Below are 20,290 nucleotides of genomic sequence, written 5' to 3'. Positions count from 1 at the left end.
GATTACTTATAAAGCATGCAACAGCAGCAATGACAAAAAGTCAGCAGAATAAACAGCGACAGTATAAACGGAGTGCGGTCTTTCAGGAACTACATAGTTGCCATTTTATCTTCTTTTATCCACGATATCATCTCAAGACGCGGCATTTGGCTCAATATAAAATCAGCCATAGAATGTATTATATTAGCATATTAAATCAGGGTTTATAGCATTGCAATTAAGATTCCTCTTTTATGCTTGAATGCCAACATAAGCTGATATCTACAGATCGACTTAGTATAGATTAATTCTTGCACTAGAGGTTTATCAGTGCCAATAACCGCTGTCTCTCTTCGTTAATATTATAATGTATGTCCGATGTTCGAGTTTTAATCCCGTTCCAAATCTCATATGCATCAACATGATTTGGCGTTTATAATCTTGGCACTTAAAGCGCAAATAAAAAAAAGAGGGGAATCCTGTGAGGCGATTTACAAATAGGTTATGAGTGGGGAAATTTGGAAAGTCAGGTTGAAGAAAAATTGAGCTGTGTCGATTGATCATTTGAAAAATAAAAATAAAAAATATCTAGAAATAATCGGTACGTTAAGTGTTTATTGTAGTCCTTGCTGATGTATATCTTTATTCCTGTTTAATCTCTACCACGACCGCGTCCACGGAAGTCGCCTCTGTCACCACGACCAAAGCCTCCTCTACCTCCCCTTCCACCTCCTCGAGCTAAGGGACACAAAAGTAAAAGCGAAAAAAAAAAAACAAAAAAAAAAAAATTAGTAGCCTTGATCGGAGCCCGTCATACTCGCAAGATGTAAAAAGCTAACTTAAATAGCCCAGTGTCATGTCGTATGGTATGACGAGTATAATATGTAGTATTGGTGAGTGGTTAAAAATGACCTGCCTTGTGCTCTTGCTACTGTCGCCTTGCCTCTGCCCAGTCCAATACCCTTGCCCTTCATTGATGCTGCACCTTGTTGCTTGAACATGGGCGCATTCTTGAGCATGTCTGGTACAATGAAGAAGCGAATATGGGATCCACGAATGTAGACTTGATCCAGCTGTGTCATACGCCCATCCCTTGCAGTCATAGTAATGTCTTTGAGCTGAATATTCATATTGTCCTCAGCTATTTAAGATTATTTAGTCAAAAAAGAACAACAGTGGAGTGATAGAGAATTAAGAGGTTAAAAATGGGATTATCGCCTCATAATAGCCGTGGTCAAAGGATGCATTTCATGATTCGTTATTCCTCCCGTATTTACCCTCAAAGAGAGTGCCGCGGTAGACAGATCCAGTCTTCAGCTCGATAGTAATAATATGACCCTGAGCCTCATGAAGCAGTTTGATGGGGACACCGATAGACATTGCGGTATATGAAGATGTAATGAACCTGTAGGGATAAGAGGTAATGGGTGTTCCAGGAATCAGGACTGATAGATCAAACCATTCCAAAAGTAATACAAATGTCGCTCAATCTACGAATTATACATGTCACGAGACGAAATATCCACCAGATCTGCTCTGTTACAGTCCATCAAAATAAATTAACCCAAAAAAGTATTGTCAAACCAATACTCACAATTTTTAAAAGAAAGGCCTTTCAGGACCTGGTTATATTTGTAGTAGACCAAATCCTATTGTTGCTGCCGGCTTGATGTCTCTCCTCCTCCTGGACTCAACAAAGGTTCTTTCGGTATCTCGAGTTTGGACCCAGCCTGTTAGTGAGCATTTGCAACACACATAAACCACACATAAGCCACACAGGCTGATGGCGAGCCTACGCGTCGTAGGGATTCGTGGCTGTGTGCTAAGTAAGATTATGGTCATGAGATATCACAAATGTGTTTTATGTCTGTTCAAAAATGACCAGAATCCAATGGTGAATCCTTTCATCGTCCATGGCCTCCATGATATAATCAGGCTTCAATGATGGGTTTCTCCGACCATTGATACACGTGCATAGTTAAATTGATTGGACACTTAAAGGCGTAGAGTATTTTTGTGCCATGGTGTTGAGAAACATGGCTATTAAGAAATTGAAATTTCGTACGCGTTTTTTTTTTTTTTTTTTTTTTTTTTTTTTTTAGTGGTAGTGCTAATATATTATATATAATTGATGGGTTTCTTCTAAATTGTTCATGAACCCAATCCGTCTATGCGTTTCAAAAAATTAAAAAAAAAAAAAAAAAAAAAAAAAAAAGAAACACGAGCCGGTGACGCAAGGCAAAGGTCTTGGTACTTCTTTGGCCTTAATCACTTTGTTTACCCCTTGGACCGTAAAACGGGAAATAGTTGCCTATTTAGCTTTCATCAATTCATGGCCAGCTCAGATCACAGTTCTCTAAGCAGAAAACAATCGTCTATTGTATGGTAAGAAAGAAAAAATCAATCGACAGAAAAATCAGCATATATCAAGCCATATAATCACAATGCGCTATGTCTACCATTCACTTACCCCCACTTCTTTGCGCATCTAGCAGCTTTTACCGTTTTTTCATTTGTTGTTGATAGTCATGGCGAAGGCTGGATTTGGCATATGAAGAGCTGTAAACAGCTCGAAATAAAAAAAACAATTTGTTTCTCCCTTGTTGTTTTTTAAATATGATCCTTTTGTTTCGAGTTGCATTGCTGCTCCACAATGAAAGCAAATTTGTGGTAAATTCAACAGCCTTTTGTTTCACTCTTTTTCATACACCTTCAAATACGCCGCCTCTCTCTCTCATTTCATACTGATATAGCGACATTTATCTCTCACCCCCTCACATAAATCATGTCTACCCTAACAACTTCAACTTCAGTCTATAGCTGCTTAAGCTAGCATTGCTTGCATTGTTTTATATATGCTTTCCCTAGATGGGTATAAAAGGGTTCTATTCATAGCTTTCAAGGAGAGGTCTGCCACCAAAGGAGATTGATGTACATAAGCTTGCTGCTGACCCGATTCATTTTTTGAGTTGGATCTGCTTGGTTCTCTGCACAGCGATATACACAATATCATCCCAAGGAAATTCAACCGGCAGAGTTCTTTCACTGCTTGCGGCCATGTTATGAATAGTATCATTCTAAAGATCTTTGGCCCTCTTGCCACAGTAACGATATACATTGGTGAGCTTCGCTGCAATGAAAAAGCGCACGCTTATAGGGGCTAAGGTACTAAGCGTACAACAGCTGATGGAAAACTCGATACACTCATAGCCAACATGAAAACCAAGTCCACTGAAAGGAAATGGGAATCTCGAAGCCATATGATTGTCATTAAAAAGAATCTTCGATATCTCTTCACATTTAGTCATAGCGGGAAGAGGGAACTCACAGCGTCATTTGGCCGGTACAATAACTTTGTAATCTGCCACTGTAGCAAAGATGCTGATGTATATATTGCCGCCAAATGCACATCAGCCAGTATCGCTGTACCTGGAGACTCTGGCATTCTCATCTATCCTTCTGTACAATGAGTTTTTCGTCCAATCCCTCATCGCCATTACATTTATGCGCTCTATGAGAAACAAGGGGCCCTGCAAGCCCTCGAGTTTTCAAGCGACATTCAACTCCTGCCCTATGGCGTTATATACGATAACGATTACACCCTAAATATCCCTACCTTTGCTCTTACCACAAACGCTGAGTTTATCTCAGCGCTCACTGACACCAATGTCGAAAATTTGACGGTATCATATGTTCATGAGGTCCATGCCCTTAGCCGTGGAACTCCTTCAGAAGGCCGATTTGACCATTCAATCAATGTTTTCTTTGGTGGGGCTCAAACCCAGTTTTTGCAACAACCAACCGCTGAAAATTTCCTTCATTACTATGGCGGAATGAGGGCGCGGTATCCGCTAGGTACTAAATCAAAAATAATCAACTTCGACTCAGGTAAGCTGCTTCAAATGAACATTTTACAAAGCATATACGTAAAAAAAAGTCATCTAACCCTTGACACTGTCGTTTCATAATTAGATACTTTAAGCCTAAACGCATAGAGCCGAACCGCTATTGACCTATTTTCCCTACTGAGAAAAGGGGACTCTCTCCCAAAAAATATGACCCGATCAACTGTAAACAACACGACCGTTCTGTCAGCTCCGGTCATCAAAGAAAGTCCAAAAAAAAAAAAAAAGAAAGATGAGAAAAAAGAGAGGGCAAAGGAGAAAAAGAAGAAAAAGAAGAACAAAAGGAAGGTCAAGTACATCAGAAAGACTGATAAACCTAGGAAGATGAAAGCTACTGCCAAGAATCGACCTTACTGTTGCATTAGCTCTGGGTACGCTTAAGACGTGTATAGGTGCCAAGCTGAACTCCAATTTCGATCCCAATCTCAATCCCAAGCCACTTGCTGCTACAACCCAAGGGCTCATTCAGCCCCTTTATCAAAATGTTGAATGAGGCACGAGTTCGAGCTTCCTGGACCTACGACTTGTGGATTGATAACCTACTTACCACCGGGCCACCTAATCCAGCTGATCCCCCACAATTCCTGGATGAAGTTCTTGGTAGCAGGGACTTTATTTACGGTTGCTGTATTATGGGGTGATGATTCCATTATCCAAGTATATAAGAATGTGAAGAAAAAAGGCGAAGAAAATGTAGTCGAGCCGTCCCAGCTCAAAGCATACGGATACTTTATACAAAAATAGAATTTGGTCCTTTAAACAAGATCTATCCCAATTTTGCGATCAGTAAATCAACCCAAATGGCCAAGCAACACTAAATCTCGTTATCGAGATGCACAGGTGAATATAATATTTTGAAGTTGTCTTATAATACATTCATAGAAATGATTCCCCAGGCGATGGGAGGAGTCCCACCCAATCCTTTTTTGAGCAAAATGCTACTGCCAAAAATATCTGGATTTCCCTAGATCCGCTTCCTCATACTTAACTGATGACTGCCTTCTGGACATATTATGGTTTAATTCCACAGTACGAGAGGAAATAGTCCTGGTGCTGGGATTAAGGGAGGGTATCAAGGAGCCGCAGAAATCAAGGTCCTTAATCAAAAAGGAATATTGTTATAAGAACTGTTTTCCCTGAAAGGATGAAGGGCTGGCCCTAGGAGGAAGCTACGAACATCATTCTTTACAAATAGCCTTATCCTTACTCTTCTTGCTTATGATGCACCAAAGCAAAAAAGAGGTAGAGAATCACAAGCTGCTCAACCTTCGAAAATTTAAACATATCGGGCAGCCCAGACTACTTCAAGTGCTCAGCGGGGACCTAGTCATGGCGCAGGCGATGGCAATGAGACGGAGACGATGGCGAAGATGAGGATGATGATACCTTGCTGGGTGTCAACGATATTGACTTGCTGGAAGTTGATGGACCATTCTTAGATGGTGACAGAGAAGAAGCAGCTGAAGGAGGTATATTGAGTACAAATCCGCTGTCTCCAGTGAGCCCCAACCCTCGGCACGAGATCAACTGGTTGCCGTCTTCTCGACAATGTAGAAGTTAAATATGACACCAGACAGCGTGCACTCCCCCCGGAAATACCGTTATTATTGGGATCGATCCAAGCGAGAGGCATTCGATGCCAGTTGCGAGATTGGATCCAAGAAAGCCTAACGAATGCAAGATCCTTCGGAATTCTAGAGCGTATTTTTACAAATCATCCAAGAAGTTCTGGGGAGAGCTAGAAAGGCGGAAGCTTGGAAGAGGAATTACAGTAGTTGAAAGCAACATTCCACTATTCTCAAGGTCTTTTGTAACACAGTATTCCTCTTATATGAGCTCGCCACCAAATCAAGCTTCATCAAGTACCGGAGGTAATTTCACTAGTACTGGAGTTGGAGCCGATAGTAGCAGTGGAGCTGGAGTCAGTGAAGTCAGTGGCAATAATAGGGGACTATATATAGAGCGCTTGTCGATTTCTATAATGATAGTTGGTTTGTTCGAAATATCTGGGACAGTAGAAAAGCACAGAATGGATGCATTGATTATGTGATCAACGCAATTCTAAAGCTTGCAGGCGGAAGTAATGGAGGAAGAAGAGGTGCCAATACGAATGTGGTGGTCTGTATTGGACATAGATCATTCAAGGTAAGCATCGAAGCATGGGATATTGACGAAAAAGCTTGTTGAAAAGGAAAAAAACATCTTCTGATCAATGACATCTAATTTTGGGTCTTTTTTAACATGGGTATTAAATTGGGCAAAACCTTTAGACTACCCCATTGCAGGTTGTTACGAACATTACACATCTGCCAAGTGTCCATGGCCTCACTGTGATGCTTTATTGGAGAATGTTCATTATCGATCCAAGTACTGTCGAAATTGTAATTAATTTATTTATTTCTATGCCTAATGAATTTCTTGTTCTTTTTACAATATCCTTGGTCTAGATGATGTTTTTTAATGGGGAGGACTATAAAGGCTATATGTAGACCCCCCCATATATTTTTAATCTAAAAACCACGATCGAATTGGTTTGATGGCATCTCACTACGTAACGGGTTTGTAACAACAAGCGGGTCGCTGCTAATACACTCAAGAGTATTCAAAAAATATAAGGAATCGCGAGCAAATGAAACGGACTATACAGTTGGGAGAGAACAGAAAAAAAGGATTTTACTCCGGGCGGCTCGAGTATTCTTCCACTTTCTCTGTAATCTTCTCAAATACAGGAAACAAGGAAGATTTAGGGAACTGTTGGACTAGGTCGGTATCCATTGCTGTCAAGGTGGGGTCAATTGGCACTCTACCTAAAAAATTGAGTGCAAATTCTTCCGACATGGCCTCCCCGCCTCCGGCAGAAAATAAGTTATTGCACTCCTGTCGAATTATCGTTTCATCAGGCGGGGTGAATTTAGAGTAATGCAAATGCAAGGTTTGGTTAGCAAACTTTTAGTAGCCAAACTGATAAATGCTTACAAATGAGTGCATTCCATGACTATGCAAATCTAAGTAACAAGAGTAATAGCATTACAGAGCAGTGAGGGCAAATGAATCCACTCATATTCTCGATCAAACCGACGATAGGGATACCGACTTGTCGACAGAAGCTGACCTGCTTTCGCACATCCGACAATGCGACTGCCTGTGGAGTTGTCACCAGAACTACGCCATCTGGATTATATGCTTTGACATGCTCTACAATCGAAATGTTTTCATCCGAAGTGCCTGCATTTGAGTTTTGCAATGATTCAGAAATGGTCAATAGGAGATGTTTAATAGGCCGTATTAAAGATTCGCCATCCGATGAATTAATCGATCGAGTTACAGTCAGCCATTTTACCTGGCGGCGTGTCGACAATCAGGTAGTCCAGCTCACCCCAGCAGGTGTCTGTTAAAAATTGGCGGATCATGGCTATAAAATAAAGAAGATAAAAACCGAAATGAGATTCTTAAAGTACTGCGCAGTTAAGCATTTTCCACTGATATCACAATTTCCTTTTGTTATTATACCTGTCTTCTTGGGCCCACGCCAAACTACGGAGTCGTCCTTGTTTTCAAGCATGAATCCAATCGACATACAGCAGAGCTGCTTCTTTTCATCTGCAAACACTGGGATCCATCTGGACAGATCGAGGATTGAATGGTTAATTCTGACTATTATTTCTCGGGAAAATGAGGTTCAATATGAAGTAAAAGAAGGTGTAGGCCACATGAGTGCACATTACCCTGCTGATGACTGGTGGATACCCTTGCCATCAAGTCCGAGCATGCGAGGGATTGAAGGTCCACAAAGATCGATATCAAGCACACCCACCGTCTTTCCTCGAGCGACAAGCGACAGAGCCAGTTGGGTGGTAACGGATGATTTACCTACACCGCCTTTTCCAGACATGACAAGGAGGATATGCTTGACTTTGTCGAGTTGTGGTGGTTGTTGCATGCTGTTGTGGTTTGTTCATGTAATGAAGCTGAGGGAATGAGAAACCAAAGCTGATGCTTGCTGAGTAAACAGTAATAGACAATAGTATTCACGTGACTACGGTCTGGTCCGCCACTAATTTTACATTTGAATTAAATGAATTAATCTATTTGACAACCCGGGTTGTCACTCTTATTTGACAACCCCTCCCTTCTCAATTTTTTTTCTTTGCGTGACAACCCCAAGCTCACTGTTATTTGATAACCCTTTTTTTATTGGCAAGATTTATTATGTGAAAATCGTTTCTATTGCTATCCCTCAGCAACACGAAATCCCTCCAGCAATCTAAAAGCTTCCATCAAATAACAAACTTTTTTTTTTTTTTTTTTTTTTTTTTGGTTACGAGGTGTTGTTTTTTATTACAACTGATTTCTAAAACAAGGGTTTGCTTTTATAGAAAATGTGCCTATACGGGTAACATGCACTAAGGGTTTTTTTTGGATAAGCATGCATAAATTCGGAGTGGTTATGCGAAAATAATCTTACATTGTTCCTTATTTGGTTCCTGTTGCAATACACTCCTGAGCTTCTTTGCGCTCTGCTGGTGTCATCGCCCATATATAATTACAATTGCTTTGCACTTCTCTCATCATGGCGGCCCCTTCCCTTAGGGTCCTTGTTAACAAAAAAAACTTATCATGATAGCCCTCTTCTGCCTCCGCTTGTCTCCCGCTTCTCCCTCTAATTGTCTATTGTTCATTATCATTTGGAGTATTCAATGGTCTGTAAGATATGGCGACATTTTTAAAGGATGTCTTGGCAAGGACGAGTGTAAAGCATAGACGAAGAAAAGGAAAAAAAAAGAGAGACAGAAGAAGCTATAACCACAGTCATGATAATGGAGTGTTGCCACCATTTTAGAAATCCAGCTGAGAAAGGCCCTCCATTAGTGCAAGAGAGTGAAGACTTGTCATGTGACAGGTTGAAAAAGACAATTTTTCTTCTTTTTTGACAACCCGGTTGTCAAATAACAAAAAAGAGAAAATTGAAGACCTGGGTTGCCAAATAAGCCGGTGTGACTGCTAAATTAGGGGGGTTGTCAAATAAGAGTGACAACCTGGGTTGTCAAATAGATTCACCCCTAAAGAAACTGAAAAAAACACTGATATGGCCTGTGAAGCAAAGTGTCAATGTTTAAATCCATCATCAACCCACGATATAAATTGAAAGCACTGTCTTCCTACTTTCTCGCTCGCTCGCTTGCTCTTTGGTTCCATCTCTTTATCGACGTTGTTACCGCAGCCCCTTGTCCCTGTATATTTGCATCATTCTTCTCTGCCTGAACGTTTTGTTTTTTATCTAAGGTCAATATTGATTTTTGATCAATTCAGTGGCAGCGATAACCTAGGGTCACACTACTTTCCGGCTATTGCCGTGCTTTATTTGGAGGAATTTCATCAGTTAAAAGTGAATTTTTACTTGAAGGACTAATTCTGGCCCTCATGATCAGGGGGCAGACATTTTTAAATAACGGATGGCAGTGGGAGCATGCGATATAGCATGTGTATAGCTTTATGTTGACTTGGATACTTCACCAACCGACAACCTTTTTAACAATTTAAATATCTTTTTTTACAAAGCAAATAGTAATACGTTTATCCTCAAGTCTTGTTAAAGTTTGGAAACGTAGTCATGTGGGTGGTGCATTTAGACAGAAGCTTTCCTTTTCCCATGTCGGTTATTGTCTAAGTGCTGGATAGTGATCATTGATATCATTGAGGCTCGTAAAAGTTTTATTTAGGGCGCGTGTCTTTTGTCATTAGGCGAATCCCAAAATATTTTGAATATCTGAAGTTTTTCCAACGACATTGATTTTTATAGATGCGTTCATCGAGACAAGGGCGTCCTGAAATTATTTATTTGATGTCTAAAGGCACGGATATTCAAATCAAAAGAGGTGGTTTGTGCAATAGAGTGGCAATGTACATCAATTTCTCTATTTCTAGAAGGTTTTTACCTCCAAGGCAGAATGTTTTGTGAATTTGCAGAGTTATAATTTGTGAAGCGTTAATGAAAATAAACCGTGCGCAAATACAGTGTCTTTGTAGGTTTACTTAAAGAGTAGATTTGGGCTTTGCACTAAGCTACTCGTTTGATTGACACGCATTGGCTCTCGCGCCGTTTGGCGAGTAGGATTCAGGTTTCATCAACTCCTGATGGTAAGTAAACTCATGAGGACGTGGTATTGCTAATTAATGTTTACGCTTGTGGAGATCATTCGGTCCAAACTTTCATGTTGTTACTTTGGAAGGGGGTGAGGCGGATGACAGAGATTTGACAGTGGCGACTTTCACTACCGTTGCTCTCGAATTTGGGACCAATTGAGTGGATCAAGGGTTGGCAAAGGGTTACACTATTACTGCTATTAAATATCGCAGTTTGAGTGATCGGTATTGAAATATCGAGTCCTTGGCTCAGCATTAAGAGTTCCAGTTGACGGCAATGATAGATTCAAGGGGTAAAGGAGCAATAGTCGTGGTAGCTGATGTCGATGGAATGGCATGTAGCTCTTACTGCAATGCTATATGGTATTATTCCTGTATCAATTAATTTTTGTATTTTACGTTTGCTAATTTGCTTTTTAAAGATGTTTGGACAGAGTTGTTGCAAGAGTTACTACTTCAAAGTGAGTGGGAAGGACGATGGAAATAAGAAGAATGGTTTAATAAAGGGAAGAGCTGTGTCTCAAAGGGATAGGTCATCTGGACACTTGAGTGCCCATAGTAGCATCAATTATTGGAAAAGTTTTTTGTTGTTTTAGTGTCAATTGATAGACAGACAAATGCCAGAGTGAAAGGTAATGGGTGAGACTGCAACGTATGTACCAGTATCGTCCTTTTCGTTGCTGTTGAAAAGACATTTGTAAGTGAGAATAATTTTCTCGTAGTAAACGGGATCTCGCTAGGAAAAAGTATAAACACGTTATGCATCTCAACCTTCTGTGTAAGATAGGCTTTATTGCTGTTATTAATGTTTTGACGGAGATGGAGCGCAAACATTGGAATAGGGGTAATAAATAATAATGGGTGACCACTTGAGTCATGTGAATGCTCAAGGGGTCATACAATGCCGGATGATTCCTCTCTCCTATTTTTGTTGCTCCCGATGGCAATTAGTGGTTACATATAAAGTATAGGATGTAAATTAGTAGCTACAACGACAATGACATTCAACGTCCATTTTGCATGTTTTTCTTTCTTTCGCATTCCTTCTAGTCGTAAATACAAATACACATAGACCTTCAAAGACCGGATCAAAAAAATGTCTCGATACTCAGGGAGCCCGCCATCCTCAAACTATCCGCAAGAAGATGTGACAATCCAATACAATCCTACCGGTGACACATCCCCACGTCGACCCACGCCTCTGCTCGCGTCTGGTTACAATGCCGATATCATGAACAGCAATAGCAGCGATAAATACATATCTAGTCCATATTTTCATTCCCAATCAAGTATGCCCATGCCCATACCCATGCCCATACCCATGCCCATACCCATGCCCATGTCTATACCTATGCCTATGCCTATGCCTATGCCTTTACAACACCATAACTCCATGCTGGACCCAGCCCATTCTCGTACGCAATATATCGTTCCCGCTTCAAATCTAACATTAGGTCCAGGAGGATTCGTCCCAACAAATTTATCGGCAGCATCACCAGCTCCAGGCAAGCGACATTATGGACCAGCTCCTATTACTCAACGCCGTCGATTTCATACTACCAAGAGGGTCAAGTTGACATCTGGCAACTTGGTTTTAGACTGTCCAGTGCCATCTATGTTCTTAAAGACGCTGAAGTATCAAGAAGGAGAGGAATTTACTCATATGCGGTATACGGCCGCTACCTGCGATCCGGATGATTTTGCAGCGGAGAACTACACATTACGGCCTTTAATCATAGATGGTCTGCCGCGCGAAACAGAACTATTTATTGTCATGACCATGTATAATGTAATCAAGCTCTTGAAAGAAAGAGGAAAATAGAATATATGGTTCATTATAGCAAACCAACAAATTTTCCTCATTTGACATGTATTTTTTTCTAATATAGGAGGATGAAGTATTGTTTACGCGGACCATGCATGGCGTAATGAAGAATATCCGCCATCTATCAACACGTGATCGGTCACGAACATGGGGATCTGATTCATGGAAGAAAGTGGTAGTCTGTATTGTATCTGATGGACGCTCAAAGGTCAATCCAAAGACTTTGAATGTGCTTGCAGCCATGGGAGTCTATCAGGACGGTGTAGCCAAAAACATTGTGAATGACAAGCCTGTTAATGCACACATATATGAAGTATTGTTATTAATATTGTTGCTTTTGCTGATATAGTAACGACAAGGGTACATATAGAGGAGTGATGACATTTCTGCATTAACAACACTCTCCTTTTTTTGTATTCCAGTATACTACACAAGTAACCATTGACTCCCATATGGACCGTTCAGGTCATGATAAAGGCTTTGTTCCAGTTCAGATTCTGTTTTGCCTTAAAGAAAAGAATGCCAAAAAGCTGAATTCACATCGGTAAAAGCACTGTAAAAAACCTAAGAGATGATGGAGAGATAGAGTTGATTTAGCACTAATATTCTAAGTGATTTTTATCTACAATGCTCCTTAGATGGTTCTTTAATGCATTTGGGAAAATATTGAAGCCCAACGTTTGTGTGCTACTAGATGTAGGGACGCGACCTGGGTCAACCTCGATTTATCACCTCTGGAAGGCATTTGATCTTAATTCGAACGTAGGGGGCGCCTGTGGAGAGATTTGTGCCATGTTGGGCCGTGGAGGCAGTCAATTGCTCTCGCCTTTGGTTGCATCTCAAAATTTCGAATATAAAATGTCCAACATACTCGACAAACCATTAGAATCCGTTTTTGGATACATTTCAGTTTTGCCAGGGGCTTTTTCTGCATACCGCTACCGTGCCTTGCTGAACGATGCTACCGGTCAAGGACCTCTCGAGAAGTATTTTTTGGGTGAAAAATTTCACGGTTCAGAAGCCAATATTTTTACAGCTAATATGTATCTGGCAGAAGATCGAATTCTATGTTTTGAACTGGTTGCCAAGCGTAATAGCGCTTGGGTGCTACAATATGTCAAGTCTGCTTATGGGGAGACAGATGTTCCAGGAACCGTCGCAGAGTTTATTTCACAGCGCCGGCGATGGTTAAACGGATCATTCTTTGCCTCAGTTTACGCATTGACCCATAGTATGAATATCTGGCGCTCAGACCATTCAACAACACGCAAGTTATTCTTTCATCTCGAGTTTTTTTACAGCTTTGTTTCTTTGGTCTTTTCGTGGTTCGCTTTGGTAAGAGGGCTCGACCAACTCTTAGCATCGGGCGACATTTTCTCGGATTAGACGCTTGCCGAATGAACACTTCTAACTATATATCTTTCTCTATCTTCCCCATATTTGACGCAAAAGGGCAATTTTTATCTAACTTTCTATATTCTCGGTAGTGCCATGGTATACACACTTAATGAAGATGGTACTGTGGCACAGCCTAGCCCATTTGGCGCCAACGATGTTGGATTTTGGGTCTTCACGGTCACACGTTACATATACATTCTTTTGATCATCGTTCAATTCATCATGAGCATGGGTAACCGTCCACAAGGGTCAAACTGGGCATATAAGACCTCCATGTGGTTCTTCGCATTATTGATGGGATACATGCTCTTTGGAGCCGGATATACAACAATTAGTGGAGTCAATAAGGCACATCGAGATGCAGTGTTGCGGGAAATGGATCATCAATCTCTGGTATCACTCTACTTCCAAGATGCCATTTTCCGAAATACTGCTATCTCCCTGACATCAACCTATGGACTGTACTTCGTTGCTAGCTTTTTATTCCTAGAGCCATGGCATATGTTCCATTCGTTCATTCAGTACCTGTTCATGCTACCGTCCTATGTCAATATCTTGAACGTTTATGCGTTTTGCAACATCCATGATATCTCATGGGGTACCAAGGGAGATACATCCGTTGCAACAGATCTAGGAGTAGCCAAAAAAACTTCTGAAGGGGGTGTCGAAGTGTCGGTGCCGACCGATAGCCACGATATCAACAATGCATATGATGAAGCAGTTGCAGCGCTATCGACGAAGACTGTCGAGGTCAAGAAACGCCGAGATGCGAAGACGAAACAAGAGGATTATTACCGTGAGATCCGAACACGTGTTCTTCTTTCATGGATCATGAGCAATGCGATATTAGTGGCGTTAATTACCTCGTCTGTGTTAGGAGACTTCAGGACAACGAGTACCATCTATCTTGGAATAATTCTCTGGTCTGTGGCCGGCCTTGCGCTGTTCAGGTTCTTTGGAAGCGTAACTTATATGATTCTTCGGCTCTTTAATAGCCGCATTGTATAGACGTGATAAAACAAGGCCATATTATTTACATTTTTTAAAATGCCAAGCCTCAAAAAAAAAAAAAAAAAAAAAAGAATTTCGCTTTATTCGAAATCATTAATTGTATACTTAATTAACCTAATTCATTGCAACAACGATGGGAAAGTCTGCAAAATTCTTCAAACGACCTACACGCAAGGAAAAGGCTGTGTTATCCTTGACAAAAGGATCTGCCGCAAGCAGCTTATTCGACGCTGTTAGCAACCATCACAACGAAAGTGTGGAGGTTAATAAGAAAAAAGGTGTCCTGTCTACTACAGCTAATCCTACTATTATTAAGAAGGGAGCAGGATCAGCAGGGGAGCTAGGAGCACAACCCTCAAAATCCTCACTCGCATACAAGATACAGCTTAATGGTGGTGTCAAACAGGCCATAAAAGATATGAAGCTGTTGCACAAGAACGACGGTGGTGATGATGATCTGATGTCAGAAGATGAAGATATGGAAATCAGAGACAATAAGACTGTGGTGGCAGACAAGGTTAATATCAACAATAATGGTGACAAGAAGGAGCTGGACAAGACAAAGCCTCGACCAGATTATGTTGAGTTGATGTATGGCAAGCCTCAGACAGGGAACAAGAGGAAAACGTTCAAGCCGAAACCAGCGCTCATTAAATAATAGAATGTATCAGTATAATAAAATTATAAACTTGTATTTATATTGCCAATAATAAATTGCTTGACTATTGTTTAACACGCTTCTCCCTAACACATACTGACAGATCCATTGTAACACGACAAAGAGCAGCCTTCTGAGAATGTCGCTGACACGAAGACAGCGGATAACTTTACCTGAACCAGCGCGACGGCTCATTAGTTGTGTGACAGGACTTCAAGTAAGAAAAGGACGAATGGAATGTTTAATTGATTGTCAATGGCTGAAGAAAGGAATTGTTACTTGAATGGTGCTTAACAGAAAAAGATCATTTTCGTGACTTAGGCTGGTCATGAGTACTTTGAGACCTATGAGACTTATGTGGCCCACCACCTCTTCGATGTCAATGGTTCAGGCGGAGGGTGTTGGAGTCGTAATAAGGTCATGGATAGCAAAGCCATTGATAGTCGATTTGTGGGTCTGGCGGAAAAGTTCTCAATAAGGGGTCAGGATACAAAGGCAGATGCGATCAAGAGGTACTTGCAGCAATTAAGGCAGTTCACTCGGTTCTTGGGAGGCGGGGATACTGCAAGGGTGATCGCTGCAACCAATGAAATGGATTTAGAAGACGCTGCTCAGAATACGATGTCCTCGGTGCTTTTTCTTTTTCTTGAGCTGTCCGAGTCACCTACAGAATTGAAGAAAGGCGAGAGTATGTATGTTATCCCAAAAGCATTACAGGAAACAAAGTCCAAACAAAAAACTCAGGAAGAGATCAACAGAGAACTATGGAAGTCAATATTGAAAGAAGATCCGCTGGTGGGTCCTCACTGGCAGACACAAGAACAAGGTGGGATGGAGAGTGATGGAAGCGATTACGAGGATATGGATGTCAGGTCGCGAATTGTACCAAAAGCTCAGGGAGTCCTATTAATGTCTGAAGGTGACAACCATGAATCTTCAGATCACAGTCGGATCCTAACCATTGAGGGACGCGACATGAATCTTCCGAAAGAGCAGCGGGTCCGAACAACAGCTCATGAAGTAGAAGAAAAAATAGCAGAATTGCTCAATGTGCTGAGGAGTCATCAATACTGGGATGAAAACAGCATTATATCAGGGAATAAGATACCAGTGGAAAACCTGGGTCTCAACGAAGCGGAATTTGACATACAGGATTCAACATATTTATACTCTACTCAACAGAGCTCTATGGGGTACATCCTCTCCAAACGGATACCCATAATGGATGAAATCGATATTATCAATGAAGTCCTTTTGCTCCTTCTTGGGCTTCCTACTGTTTTATTTCAGGTTCAAGGTCAAAAAATTAATGTAGGTGTACACATCTCTATGTGTTTCAAATGTGTATTTTATTCACTTCCTGATAGCCTACTTCTCATCCATTTAGTACTCTACCAAGGTCGCTGTTTCTCATCTATCATTGGGAGCCTTAGGCGCAATTCTAGAGCCATTCATGGAAAGCGCGAAAGAGATTATGGAGCTACGGGCAGCCGTCGACAAAATATGTTCCGCGCCTGTGCAAGAGTATGGGAAAGTCATCCAAACTCTGGCTTCTGCCATTCATTTTGAGCTGCTGGACCTCAAAGCGTATCTTGCAGACAAGCAGAAACAATACCAGCGGCACCGTAAATGTAAAGATAATTTGTTAACTGAAAAAAAAAAAAAAAAAAAAAAAAAAAAAAAGCAAATATATGACCAAGACTTTTTCCCTGATACCAGCATCTTTTTATAATCATTGTTATACAACTGGTTATGGTCTCAGCTTATAAACAACGCACCGCGTCTCTAATTGAGCTACACGCGACAATGTCAGGCAAGTTGGCTGCAGTTCGTTTTTTATTGCAATTTTTGAAAGATCGTCAATTTTACGGTAAGTACAGTTTATAGATATAGCTTCGTAGCCGCACCAGAGCGCATGTCAGAGAAAGAAAACGTACTTGGTGACCTTATCGCGTCGATTATCATCTATTTATGCTGCCTTCCACACCTTAGCATTGTCGTCAAGTGATATAAGCAAGAGCGTGTGTACATACGCAACCGACGTGTTATCAAGCCTGTACGATAATATTTGCACATTTGAACTGTGTGGCGATAACATGGCATCTACACTGCTCTTTCGGCTATTTCAGCAAAGTATCCGACCATTCTTCATCAACCTGGGATGCTGGCTTTCAGGAGAGCCTCTTGACTCAAAACCTGAGTTTCTAGTGCAAATGTAAGGTAATTATTTTTTATATTTCCATCTTCCATTGTTTTAGGGAGTATACACAGGGCTAATCATCAACGACAAATATAACGTTCTGTTTTATCTTATCTGCCAAGGGCATCTAATGTTGATCTGTTTTCAAATGAGTTTTGGTCTAATGGTTGTTATGTTCAGTCGGAGGTTATGGGCTCCAGCAATAGTATCAGTATTGGAAAAACAGTAACCTATCGCATAGTGCCTTGTTTTTTGAGTGAAGAATCCATCAATCAGATAGTATACACAGGGAAGGCTATCCGAATTGTTCAAGCATTGATGGCTGAAGAGGTAAGGCGCTTTAATTTTTTATTTAAAAAAAAGAAACCAGTGGATTAAAATAACCTGAAATAACTTCTCTAGACATTTATTGCTCCTGCCGCCATGGGATTAGCCTCGAAGGTTTATCAAAGCATATTCGGGGTACAGAGCCCCATTGGCACCAAAAAACAAGGGCAAAATTCAGTAACCGTCAGCATGAATAGCCAATTTCCGTATTATCATGCCATACTGGCTCTCCAGTATCGACTTACAGACGATGCCTCTCTCGATTCTCCAGCTCAAAGCAGCAACCGAACGGTTTTAGACACTAAATCCCCTGCTCCTGACATCGATTTTCAGTGGAGAATGCAACGTAAACTGGCAGACTTTATTGAAGAACAATATCAGTCCACAAATTCCATATTGAAATCGACGCTGTTTACACATTCGCGGCTGATGTGGCACCTGAAGGGTATGGTAGACTTTTACTTTATGGTGCAAGGGGAGGTTATGCATTCATTTAGTACGATCATCTCCCGCAAGGTAGGATGGCAAATATTGATGGTCTCCTTTTTTTGCTTCTTGATCGTATAAGATCACTTATTTAATACTTGTAAAAAAAAAAAAAAAAAAAAAAAAAAGATGATAAGTAGGCGGCCATGGTACGATAGCTATATCCTAGAGCAGACTTTTGATCACGTCGCGTCACAGTGTGGTTGGAAGCATACCGAGTTCGTCAAAATTAGAATCAATAACGGCCGACCAGGGAATCAAAAGGTGACAAGGACTCATCTATCGGCACTGCAACTCCAAATTCTTGATCAAATTATGTTTGAATATCAACTGCCGTGGCCACTGGCGGGAATTATATATTCAGCTGAAGATGCAAAGCGCATGTATGGTCGGATCACTTGTTTGTTGTTGCAGGTCAAGACAGCGAAGCATACAATGGAACTGATATCGTTTTTCAAATCTAATTCAAAACCGAGTCCAGAACTGAATTTATTCTGGAAGTTGAGGTTACGCTTCTTGAGCACCGTGAACGATATTTGGAGCTACCTTATGATGACTGTAAGCAATTTTTTTTATTGGATCATGGTACTCACAATATCCTAGATCACTGGATGGAAACTAATCTTTACTCTTATCTTCATGGATGTCATTTGTTTTTACTATAAACCAGGTTCTAGACGCTCAGATCAAAAAGTTTATGTCAGAAATCGAGGGTCAGGGTGATGTAGACGACATGATTTATCGATCGCAGCGATTCATTACGGTCTGCTTTGAGCGGTGTTTCTTGAAAGAGCGTACAGCGCCATTACACCGGTCATTGTTAACCATGTTAAATCTTGCAGTCAAATTTTCCGCTTTACTCTCATCGTTTATTTGCGACCAAGAGGTGGGTTCAATACGCCAGCAACAGACTGTTTTAGCGGCAGCTTCAGCAGCCAACAAAAGGATGGATCAGACAAATTGGATTGGGCGAGGAGGAAGGGGAGGGGTTAGAGTAGATGAAGATGAGCTTAGTACTGGCCTTGAAGATGAGGAAGATAATGACAGTTATGAGGGTGAAAGCGAATTCTTGGGTGTTCCAGCAGAACAGGCCGACAAACGCAAGAAGCTTTCCTCTGGCGATAATGACTACGATAGTATTGATGGTCATGACAAATATGGCGTTGGGGATGAAGTTATTGCGATGGCTCTTGCTTCTACTCTTATTCCTGCCCCTATTCCTGCTTATCCGCCAAGGAAAGTGAGCCATGCTGGGAAAAAGCAGAAGACTGGATCAGTCGAGGCTTCTGAACCTCAAGATCCTCAATGGAATCTCCTCATACCATCATCATCTTATAAAGACCAGCTAGAGGTTATCGAACATGAGTTTGACCGATGTCGAGAGTTTCTGGCCGAGAGCTTGAGGATTATTGTCCGTTCGAATGCGGCGCGCGGAAATGCCAATTGTCAAAGACAGGATTATGTGCGAAGTGGTGAAAGAAGAGGAGTTGGGGGTGGGGAAGGCGATTCGAACTACTTGGATGGACTTATTTTAGCACTATCTTCTAAACCAATACCATGAACTACTCTTTTATGATGAAATATGTAACAATGGATGCAGCATTTTTTTTTGGCTCAAAAACAAAGAGGGTCATGCATACAGCTGAATTGTCCACAAAATCTTAACACACTTCGAATGCTCGAGTGTTGGCCTCTTCTTTCTTTCTTTTCCTCTTCTCCTCTCTCTTAAACTCTCAGCTCGTCCAGCTGGTGCAGTAAACCTGACAAGATAATGCTCCTGAGAGGAGGTTTAAATCGAAATCAACGTGCTCAGACTCAATGTACTTACGTTCAACGCGTCAGGAGGCGTTTTTAACTAGCGAATTTCTTTTTTACTGGCGGCATCAAAGAGTAAAATTGACCGCGCCGTCACCGGTTGACCAGCTGTCGCCTGTTTTAGCCATTTCACCGGCTTTAACCGGCTTTAATGAGCTTTACTCAGCTTTAAACGGTTAAAACTATATCAGGAAACAGCTGGCGGTCAACATTTACTGATTTAAAATCATTGCTGGCGCCATATTGAAGATAAAGCCGTCATAGACTCTTGACACCAAATATGTGTATGTGTTTGTCATGGTAAGGGCATGGACAGGACGGAAGGATAGTGTTTCCTATGCCCATAACAACAGAGTATTCTCTTAGTATAGGAAACGGGCTGATTACCAATTGAAGAGAAAGCAATCGATAGAATAGCTCTTATAAATCTTAGCTGGCAAACCATTAATTTTTGTACATGTCTTTCTTTGAGCTTTGTTCTCTCAGACTATAGCTTTTGCTGCATCTGAATTAAGTGCCAGAGCCCCCACTTTCCTATTCTT

At 41.1% G+C, this 20,290-nt stretch overlaps 5 protein-coding genes across 5 annotated transcripts; 3 read left to right on the top strand and 2 right to left on the bottom strand.

The window, feature by feature from the left end:
* Positions 1–310: 310 nt before the first annotated feature.
* BCR41DRAFT_361540 (hypothetical protein) lies at positions 311–1,414 on the bottom strand. Its single transcript, XM_022025554.1, has 3 exons — positions 1,257–1,414; positions 896–1,120; positions 311–717 (listed from the first exon to the last, which is right to left on the bottom strand). The coding sequence occupies exons 1-3, from the start codon at positions 1,357–1,359 to the stop codon at positions 632–634; spliced, it is 414 nt and encodes a 137-aa protein (XP_021877169.1). The 5' UTR covers positions 1,360–1,414; the 3' UTR covers positions 311–631.
* A 4,874-nt stretch (positions 1,415–6,288) lies between these two features.
* On the bottom strand, positions 6,289–7,857 carry BCR41DRAFT_341189 (cytosolic Fe-S cluster assembly factor NUBP2). Its single transcript, XM_022022230.1, has 5 exons — positions 7,610–7,857; positions 7,395–7,504; positions 7,225–7,296; positions 6,916–7,109; positions 6,289–6,761 (listed from the first exon to the last, which is right to left on the bottom strand). Exons 1-5 carry the CDS (start codon positions 7,822–7,824, stop codon positions 6,558–6,560), a joined length of 795 nt encoding a protein of 264 aa, XP_021877168.1. The 5' UTR covers positions 7,825–7,857; the 3' UTR covers positions 6,289–6,557.
* Positions 7,858–11,421: 3,564 nt separating this feature from the next.
* On the top strand, positions 11,422–14,259 carry BCR41DRAFT_312154 (chitin synthase 2; the record flags this gene model as incomplete). The annotated part of the gene is made up of 5 exons (XM_022021072.1): positions 11,422–11,817; positions 11,918–12,166; positions 12,276–12,397; positions 12,492–13,188; positions 13,306–14,259. 5 exons carry the CDS (start codon positions 11,422–11,424, stop codon positions 14,257–14,259), a joined length of 2,418 nt encoding a protein of 805 aa, XP_021877167.1.
* Positions 14,260–14,360: 101 nt separating this feature from the next.
* Positions 14,361–14,933, top strand: BCR41DRAFT_389469 (hypothetical protein). The gene has a single exon (XM_022028124.1). The coding sequence runs from the start codon at positions 14,396–14,398 to the stop codon at positions 14,918–14,920; it is 525 nt and encodes a 174-aa protein (XP_021877166.1). The 5' UTR covers positions 14,361–14,395; the 3' UTR covers positions 14,921–14,933.
* Positions 14,934–14,964: 31 nt separating this feature from the next.
* BCR41DRAFT_425376 (Spc98 family-domain-containing protein) lies at positions 14,965–19,511 on the top strand. The gene is made up of 9 exons (XM_022030581.1): positions 14,965–15,137; positions 15,242–16,231; positions 16,308–16,551; positions 16,683–16,790; positions 16,913–17,135; positions 17,243–17,450; positions 17,523–17,963; positions 18,063–18,491; positions 18,604–19,511. Exons 1-9 carry the CDS (start codon positions 15,060–15,062, stop codon positions 19,492–19,494), a joined length of 3,612 nt encoding a protein of 1,203 aa, XP_021877165.1. The 5' UTR covers positions 14,965–15,059; the 3' UTR covers positions 19,495–19,511.
* Positions 19,512–20,290: the final 779 nt, after the last annotated feature.

Source organism: Lobosporangium transversale (genome assembly GCF_002105155.1).
Source record: "Lobosporangium transversale strain NRRL 3116 chromosome Unknown BCR41scaffold_49, whole genome shotgun sequence".
Lineage (NCBI taxonomy): Eukaryota > Fungi > Mortierellomycota > Mortierellomycetes > Mortierellales > Mortierellaceae > Lobosporangium > Lobosporangium transversale.
This window is presented reverse-complemented; position numbering and strand designations above follow the sequence as displayed.